This window comes from Populus euphratica, unplaced genomic scaffold (assembly GCF_000495115.2).
Source record: "Populus euphratica unplaced genomic scaffold, PopEup_1.0 scaffold53.1, whole genome shotgun sequence".
Taxonomy (NCBI): domain Eukaryota; kingdom Viridiplantae; phylum Streptophyta; class Magnoliopsida; order Malpighiales; family Salicaceae; genus Populus; species Populus euphratica.
The window spans coordinates 387,226-397,597 of NW_011499934.1; the positions used below are offsets into that span (position 1 = coordinate 387,226).

The following is a 10,372-nucleotide window of genomic DNA, read 5'->3' on the forward strand; positions in this document are numbered from 1 at the left end:
AATAACAATTATTAAAACAAGAACCAAAGTTAATATAAAAATTAAATTTTAAGGGATTAAATTGAAGAAAAATATTCAAAAAAAATATATATAGCAATTAAAAGTTTGAGGATCAAATTTGATATAATCAGCAAATAATATGACATTTCTAAATTTTTCATAATATTCGAAAAGTGTTTTCCGTTCAAAATTAAAGAAAAACACTTTACTGGAAACCAAACCAAATTTTTCCTTAACTGGAAATTGTTTTCTATTGACCAACTTTTCTAATGACAAACAAACACATGAAAGTTTGGAAAGTGATTTTCAGGAAACCACTTTCCGTCAAACAAACGAGGCCTTAATATAAAATAAAAATAAAAATAATATTATTTTGATGTATTTTCAAATAAAAAAATACTTCAAAAACAATCATTACATGGTAATAGCTTTCAAATTCAATAAAATCAGACAATTTTACGATTTAAAAAAATATATAAAATTATGTATTCTGATAATTTGTATTTTAACATTTTCATTATTTTAAATTTATATCTTGCAAAACTTGTGCAATCTAATAATCAAGAGATTGATTTTAACTATAATTATTATAATTTTTTAACGATATAAGTTATTTATTGATTTCATTTCTATAAAATTAAAACACCCCTTTATTCTTCATAATTTTTTATATAAACTATTAACATATAAATTGGCATATTATTCTATTTTAGCTAGCATATATATATAATAAAAGTTATAAATTGATATACTTAACCCTTGGAGTAATTAATGTTAAATGGCCTATCAAAATTTAAAGGTACTCATTTCTTGTAAATGATGAAGTAAGTGAGTGATTTGTTCAAGAAGTAGGGAAATCAATGTGAATAAAATAAAGGCGTTTAGACTTTTTTATTGTTTACACTGCACCATTAAATAGTTTTACCGACGAAATAATTCTGTCAGTGACAAGAATGAACTCCATCGGTGAAATAATTATTGACGGCCTCACCAACGGAACACGTCCATTGGTATAATAGTCGTCGCTAACTCCCATTTTCATCACTAATTCTGTCACATAAAAAAAACCACCCACCAACAGAACACCAACGATCTTACAGATGAATACGCGCGAGCCCAAAAAAAGTTTCTCGCGGGAACATTACTGACAGAATAAATCCGTCTACAATTTCAACGGTAATTATGACATGGCTGGTAATTGTTTGGCAACTCTCTGTGAAATACCGACGGATAATGTTCGTTGCTGTTTTCGTCGATATGTATTTGAAATATATATAAAAAATAATTTATTAATAGTCAAAAACCTTAATAAACAAATAAAATTGGATTAAACATTAAAAATATAAAAGTAATGTTAAATAATATTCATTACAAATTTAATGTGTTTAAAAAATAAAATTAAATTAGAAAAGTGACGGAGCTGGAGGAGGAGGAGGAGGAGAAGGAGGCTGGTTGTTCCCGGGACCATATGGCCAAAAAGAAGCTGCACAAGTATTGTTACCCATCTTTGATCTCATCTCCATGACTATTTGATGAAGCTTATCATAATTCATCGAGAGTTGTTGATATTGTTGTTTCAAGGCAATAAACTCCTCAGACTGAGTGTTCGATACTGATGGAGAGCTTCCAACGAGTTGAAACACTACGAGCCGAACTCAAGTTTTCAGCCGTAGTGTTGGAGTGCTTGTAGATCTAATTTTTATCGGGTCCACCAGACAATCCCACCTCTATCCACAAATCTAGATCGAAATCTGGATGGGTCGAAGGATGGTCTCCATATCTCTCCCTTAACCGGCTATTATAGGTCTCTTGAAAATTCTGTCAGTAAAAAAATCATCAAATGCAATTTAACATGCAATTTAAGAAAATAATAACTTACAAAATAAAATGAATGAACGAACATACCACGAAGTGCTGAGCACGGTTGTCAACGAACTACTGCACCCCCTTTTGGCAGTCTTGACTCCTCACATATGTCTCTACAAACAACTCCATTGGACTCGGTTCACGTTCAAGAGACGCAACCTGTAAGGAAAAAATAGGTTGAAAGTTAAATATATTATAAGGAATGACAAATTAATTAATGATATATTTCATTAAAATTAATCTTACCATCCGCTTTGCATGTGCGCTGAATGGGATGGATCCGTCACTGTGCGTGGTCATCGAACCATGAATTTGCTAGTTCCGGTTGTCGGCGCTAGATTATGAGCGCCGTGAGAATTGCTTTGAGGTCACGTGCTCAATATATGCCGTCCATATTTCTCCCGAGATGAATGACGGTTTGAATTCCTGCCAAATCGCCACCTCATTCCATCCTTCAAGATCGTTATCCCTCGCATGTCTTTTTGATTTTTTTTTGGTGTCATACCAAAAATCACGCAACCTACTTCCATAGTAACAAATTAGAATTTAAAACATAAAATTATAAAACAAAAATAACTATTATTTTTTATGTTACCTAGTTGCCATGTGATTTTCCCATACCCTCTTCACAACATTGTTGTCTGCCCTATCCCACTCAAATTTATTCTGTGTATATAAATAATTCATATAAAATAAAAATAGTACAAGATATAAAATTATAAAAATCATTTATTAAAAATAAGCTAAAAATTAAAAATTAACACTGACCTGAAATCGCTTCAACCATGCATCAATATTAGGTTTCCACTCAGGATGTCTGGAAAACTGGCTCCATTGAAACAATGGAATCTCTATCGACGATTTAAATGCCAATGTTATAGTCCTTGCAGCCTCAATGTTTGTGAACTTGAAATTAAATAAAAGTAGTAATATTAATTAATTGTTCATAAATTATGTTGTAAGTATATATAAAAAAAACTAAAACCTAAACAAACTTACATTGAGAGGTCATCCTTTCATTATGCCTGGTACTTGCGGGTGAAGTGACCCCGCTGTGAAGGCACACCATTTTTGCGCTATGAAACCGCGCTAGAAAAGGCAGCATCACAAGTTGGCGTAGATCCCTCACCGTGATCAGCACGTAAGGATACGTCCTCCTTGCTACTAGAAGAACTAGTTGCAACCGTCTTCTGATGATGTGCTGTAAATTTTATTCTATGCATCTACACAAATTTATACGAATAATTACATAATTAACTTTGATTATTTAAAAAAAAATTCAACAGAATCTCCCCTATACTAGAGGGTCCCAAGTTATTGACAAAATCATATTACACTTCTAATTTTATTTCACATCCCGATCCAATCATCCTAGATCTCAACCGAACTCATCATCATCAACACAATATTTTATTCAATAACATCATATAATGATATTCAAGTAAAAGAATCAATTTCAACTATGAACATTCATTGTTAAATTGGTACCTAGAGTTACAAACATTAGATTAAAGTCATACATTTAAATTTATGGATTAATATTACATTTCAAGTTTTAGGAGACAAGACTCTTAATTTATAAATAATTACATGGTCAAAAGTAAAAAGGTAACCAAATCAATATCATTCCTAACACGATCGACCCTAATGGGCCTCAAAATAGAAATTAACATTTTTAACATAAATTCAACAATAACAATTATAACATTATAAACAATAATATCCTAAATTAAGATAAACTAATTAAATGTAATTCTATATATATAAATTAACATTTTTAACATAAATTCAACAATAACAATTATAGCAATACAAACAATAATATCATAAAATTAATAAATAAAATGAAAAGCTAAAAAACACTATACAAAACAACATAAACACAAAACAAACAATACACAAAACTAAAAAACACTATATCAATTCAAAATAAATTTGGGAATAAAAAATGTTTACCTTAATAGTGTGTTGAATTTAAGATTTTATCTACAAACAATACACAAAACAAAGAACACCAAAAAAAATAATCATAATTAAAATAAAAAAATACAAAGATAAAGAAAAAAGAATACATACCTTTTAAAACTACCACCAAAACAATAAAATCCCTTCCAAAAGCCAAATATAAACCGAGAGAAGAAAAGAAATGGAGAAGAAGAGAAACGAAACCAGAGAAGAAAATGAACCAAATAGGGGGAGGGGGGGTTTTATATAGCAATTTTTTCAACGGTATTACCAACGGACATTAATTGTTATTGGTAGCATTAAATTCCTTCAATAATACCATCAGAAATTAATTAAAATGCACACCAAAAAAGTTTGAAAATCCCGCTAGACTTTTCGACCCGTCGAAAAATCCATCGATATTTATGCAAACAAAAAAGTGTCTGACATGCATGCGCTTCAGGATGTGTGTAAATTCATCGGTGATGCGATCAGTATTGTACGTCGGTAAAGCCGTTGATATACCCGTCAATGCTTGTGGCACAATCCTGTAATTTTTTTGTAACTCTCTGTGAAATACCGACGGGTTATTTTCCGTGGGTGAGAGTGGCACAATCCTATAATTCTTTTCACTCTCTGTGAAATACCGACGGGTTATTGTTTGCCAATGACTCCATAGGTGAAAGTGGCACAATCCCATAAATTTTTCTTATTTTTTTATGTAACCCCATCACAAAATCTTGAATTGCAATCTTACGGCACACACAACACGATAACAAGGGCTGACCATTAAAGAAGAATAAATATTTAATGTTTCAAATTATTACATTATAAAATAAGGCTTTAGAACATGTTTAGTTAGTCCAAATTTTCATCTTCGTCCTCTATTGAATTGTTATCATCAGCTTCATCGCACTTTTCAATTTCGTTATCATCTTCTTCAACAATATTTTTTTTTCACTAGTAGAGCTCAGAACAACATTTAACTCCTCTACATCAACATCAACAAGACAATCATTAAAAATATAAAAATTCAAATTTTCTTTTAAGTCAATCGACGAAGCAACTCGGTATGGTTCAACCACCTTACTAGCTTGAAAGACTTCATCTATCACACTTGTGTCTTCGTTCTCATCCCGAACAACCTTGACACAACCAATTATGGGTCAAACCAAAACCAGAAAACTTCTGCTTACCTGATTGGAGACCAAATACAATGTCACCATACTCTGACATAACATCAAACAATTCTTCACCGAAAGACTCGGGGGTGCAACATCCTTTTTAACTTTGCCAACAAAGAAATCCTTTCTATTCTTTCTGTACCTGTGGTCGTGGCAAAAAACGACAGTTATAGTCAAAAAAAGAAGCTTTACCCCTATTTGTTAGCATGAATGCCTTGTTGTTCTCTATACAGTATGGACATGCTAGCTTTCCATGCATGCTCCAAGCAGAAATTATTCCATAAGCTGAGAAATCATTGATAGTCCATATCAAAGCCACTCTCATAACAAAATTATGTTTCCTCAATATGTCATAAGTCAAAGCTCCAGAGGACCACAACTGCATCAACTCATCAATCAAAGGATGAAGACAAACATCTATATTCCGCCCCGGACTGCTTGGACCTGGTATGACCATAGATAAAAACATGAACTCTGGCCTCATTCACATCCCTGATGGTAAGTTATAAACCGTCAATACACAACCCAAGACGCACATTCCTTAATTTAGTTGAAAAGTGAGAATGCATACTGTTAAAGTGTTTTCAGGCTTCACTATCAGAAGGATGAACCATCACTCCATCAACTGCATGGTATGATTGGTGCCATGTCATGTGCTCAGCAGTCCTTGGTGACATGAATAACCTCTGCAGTCTAGGTGTGATTGGAAGTATTTGAGTTTTTTATATACCACGAGAGTCTTCCCTCTACCAATTCTGGGTTTGTAACAGGAATGCTCGCATGTCATGCACTCGTTCATCTCAGCATTTTCAAGATGGTATAACATGCAGAAGTTAGGGTATATATCAATTTTCTAGTATCCTAAACCGAGGGGTTTCATCATGGACTTGGCAACATAGAAGTTCTCTTTTAGCCTGTTCCCTTCAGGTAAAATGCTTCTCGCCCATTTAATAATCTTGTCATAACCAACCTCACTCAACCCATGATCTGACTTGATGGTGAACACCTATACTACGACTGATAATTTACTGTGGTTCGTGCAGCCATCCTATAATGATTCGTCAGAATCTCTCAACAGATCAAAAAACCTTGCTGCATCTGCATTAGGTTCTTCTTTTACGAATGGACATTCCCTGACATTACCTTCATTCATTCTCATTGCATCCATAACCATATTTCTGTAAGGATTACTGTTCTCATTTCCAACTTCATGCATGTTGCTAGCACTAAAAGTTGACCCAACCACTTGTTCTTCCATGTTCTCATTAGGAACAAATAGTTCTTCGTGAGCATACCAACACAGCTAATCCTCTATGAACCCTTTGGTTAGAAGATGTATCGTTACAACATTTTGATGCAGAAACTTTAAATTTTTACACTTCCTGCATGCACACCTAATACCGCCATCAGTAAAATTCCTCGGAATAGATGTTGTGAAATTAATAAAACCCTAAACACCATTACAATAATCCATCCTCTGTAATCCTTGGGGTGAGTCCCGATACATCCATGAGCGATCATCCATGACTTCTATTGAACCTTTATAAAACATAACAAAAATATTGGTTTTCCCTGACATTATCCAACAAACTAAAACAAAACTTATGTTAAATATTCATTATCAATTGTCAACTATCAACGTTCATACATACAAATTTAGACATATATAAATTTACAGAAATCACAACTTCGAAATAGAATTGATAAAAATTAAACAAGACTCGTTAAACAAGCTATTAATTATTCATTTCATCACAACATGTTTAATCCGGTGTAATTCAAACAAAATTTCAACAATTTACAAACAAATATCATTTGACAAAATCTAAAACAAACTATAACAACTACAAAATTATACATTCATACTACAAGTTTCTTTGACAAATAACAATTAAACAAATACAAACGTTAATAAAATACATATACTAAAACAATGATAAAATCTACAAGAAACGAATATTATGACCATGTACAAGATATAAGAAACTTGAGTGCTCGTGCTGAGAATAGTGGAGAGTTGGGATGGGTGGTTAGCTGTAGTTTGGGAGGGGAGAGGTGGGATGAGAAAGAAGAAAAGGAGAAACAGAGGAAAAAAGTGTCGGCAAATAGGTAGGTATGTGATGGTTTTTTCTGATGGAATCACCGACGGATTACTTCCGTCAGTGATTCCATTAGTGATTTCGTCAGTGAAAGTGCCACGTCACTGTACGACTATCTCAGTTTGAGTCCCTCGATCATTTTGTCAGTAAAATCATCTAACGTCACCACGTTGTTGCATATTTCCAGACAAGCTGTATACCCTGTCGACATATACCGACGGACTATTTTTGTCGGTATATACCAACTGTTTCGCTGATGGAACTATGTTGTTGGTATACCTACAGATTTTGAGATGGAATTATGTTCATCGAGAATTATTACTAACGAAAAAGGTTCATTAGTAATTCTGTTGGTGTTTTGGTAGTGTTATTTTATTGTTTATTTTAGTTATATTATATTATATTATTAATTACTATTTGATTGAAATTATTAATTATTACTTAACTAGAATTATAATATATGATTAATTAAAATATTTTACTTATAATTTTATAATTTAAATTTATATTATATATTCCATCTCCTGTCGTGTCGTGTCGTGTTAGAAAAAAGTTTTTCACAATCTTAAGCATGGTCAATTAATATGTACAGGAGATTTGGTACATGCCGACTAGCAGCCAGCCACGGTGCATTTACTCCGTTGTATTATAGCACAATCATCCTGGACTAAACTAACCTTGTATCGATGTATCCTAGCTTACAAGAAAAAATAATGAAGGAGATACTTTCATTGCGTGGTGCATTATACTTTCATTGCGTGGTGCATGCACAGTCCAACAGATTGCACACACGAAAGAGTAGAAGGTCAATCCCGTAATTAGGTGTCAGCATGAAGCCCATACTCTAGCACCATTCCCTTATAAAATCCATCTGCCATAGTAATAGCATCACTCGCTCTCTTTCACCCCTACAGCTAGCCACATGAAAGAGTAAGAAACAATGTCTCCCCCTCTCTCACTCTTTAACCTTCTCTTCATCTTCATTTCCTTCTCCACATCTCCTTACTCCGCCGCTGCAAAGTCCCACAATGCACCGCGAGATCTAGTCCGTTCATCCTGCGTCCACGCTAGTTACCCTAACCTCTGCCTCCGCACTCTTTCCTCTTATGCAGGCCCTGCCAACACCCCACGTGACCTGGCCCAAGCAGCTGTCAAGGTGAGCATTGCACGTGCCAGGAATGTGTCAAACTACTTGAACACACTCTCGGGTCTTAAGAAAAAGCGAGCGCGAGTTGCACTGAGTGATTGTGTTGAGCAGATATATGACTCGGTGGATGAGCTGAGCAAGACACTGAGAGAGTTGAAGCACTTGAGAGAGGAAACGTTTAGGTGGCAGATGAGTAATGCACAGACATGGGTCAGCGCTGCCTTGACAAACGAGGACACGTGTCTTGATGGGTTTCACGAAGTTGGAAGCAGAGCCAAGGATGATGTGAAGAGAAAGATCACTAATGTTGCTAGGGTTACTAGTAATGCTTTGTACATGATCAATCGTCTTGATGAAAGTCGTGGGAGGCCGAAGCTCGGTCATTGAACATGGAAAGCTTTTGTGATTTGTAATATATCTTTGTGTTTTGTAATCCCCTTTTTTTTAGTGTTTTTATATATGGAAGTGCATGTAAGATTTCACCGACTTATTAATCCAGTTTGTGCTCTTAATTAGAGCGTGTTTGGAGTATCATTGAAATTGTTTTTTATTTAGAAATATATTAAAATAATATTTTTTATTTTAAAAAAATTATTTTTTACATCAATATATCAGAATAATCTAAAATAAAAAAATATTAATTCTTTTAAAAACATTTTAAAAACACTCATAAAAAAATATTAATTCTTTTAAAAACACCAAAATAAACAGCTCGTGTAAAACATGTAATGACACTCCCTTTTAACAATTTATTATGAATTTTAGAGTCTATCTGGGATAGGTGGGTGCAAATTAATAAGTTACCGACACATGTCATCATCCTCCCTACTCACAATTTATAATGAATTTAAGAATCTACATGAGATAGGTGGGAGCAAATAAATAAGTTACCAGCATATTTGAGTGATATTGAAGTATTAATTATTATTTTTTATATAAAACTAAATTAGTTGAAAATTATTTATTTTTAAATATACCAAATCAAATCCATACCAAGAATAAATCTAGTTCCAAGTAATATCTTTATAATTGCTAGGTCGTACCAACTCGTATAGCTAGCCATCTTATAGATCTAGCTGAAATTAACCCATAGCACATGTTTCTAGTGGTCCAGCAACGACATAAATTTACGTTGGCAGTTGAAGACAAAAGATGGTTGGGCGGCTGAGATGATAAATAGAGTGGAGCTGAATGCTGTCTGGTCACCGACTACAGGATGTAGTAGATTAAATTGAGTGAGGAGATATGCTTTCTTTATGGTTTCGGTCTGATTTTTTCTGCCTGTTACAAATTTTATTCAGGATATAGAGATTTAATTAATTTGATCATATGCACAAGCCATGCTAGATACTCTATGTATATATTTTTTTTTAAAAAAAAGAAGAAGGCAAAGGTCCCAATAATTGCAGGCACAAGGACATGTATGTGTTTTTATTTTTGTTTTCACTGTAATTCTTTTCAAAAAAGTATTTTTTTTATTTTAAATTAATATTTTTTTAGTGTTTTCAAATTATTTTGATACATTAATATTAAAAATAATTTATAAAAAATAAAAAATATAATCTTAATATTTTTCTGAATGAAAAACATATTTTACATGAAAAAAACCTTTAAAAAAATCCCTCATTGTGGTTTGAGTTCTGTCGGCTATTGTAATCAGCTGTTCTTCGGATCTAAAATAAAAGATTCTTTGATGTCTACTTTTTTATCACATGAAACTCATGTGATAGAAGGATTGTGTAAGAAATAAAAGCTCCTTCTCATGTTTTCTTTACCTAATCTGTTCTATATATTAATTAATTAATTATGGGAGTTTTAATAAATTCACGGGTTTTTTAAGAGAAAAAAAATGTGAATTTAAGTAATTATTTAAAGATTTTGTTTTATGAAACTAATTGTATTGGCTTTTTCATTAATTCTACTAATAATAATAAAAAAAACCCTTATTATGTTTACACTTTGAGTATATGGTATTAAATATGTCGAAATTAAATGGAAGAAAACAATGGACGGGCATCGAATCCATGACATTGACTACAAAAATTAGCTAATGAGTTGTAGTTACATTGGTAATAGTCTTTGTCTCTCCAAAAAATTAATAAGAATCTCCAATTTAAATCTATTCTTTTGAT

The 10,372-nt window shown here is 32.8% G+C and overlaps 1 protein-coding gene across 1 annotated transcript; it reads left to right on the forward strand.

The window, feature by feature from the left end:
- The first annotated feature begins 7,970 nt into the window (after positions 1-7,970).
- LOC105136334 (Plant invertase/pectin methylesterase inhibitor superfamily protein) lies at positions 7,971-8,776 on the forward strand. Its single transcript, XM_011041631.1, has one exon. The coding sequence runs from the start codon at positions 8,034-8,036 to the stop codon at positions 8,625-8,627; it is 594 nt and encodes a 197-aa protein (XP_011039933.1). The 5' UTR covers positions 7,971-8,033; the 3' UTR covers positions 8,628-8,776.
- Positions 8,777-10,372: the final 1,596 nt, after the last annotated feature.

Coding starts and splice junctions, on each gene's coding strand:
- LOC105136334 (XM_011041631.1), top strand. CDS start 8,034: ATGTCTCCCCCTCTCTCACTCTTTAACCTTCTCTTCATCTTCATTTCC.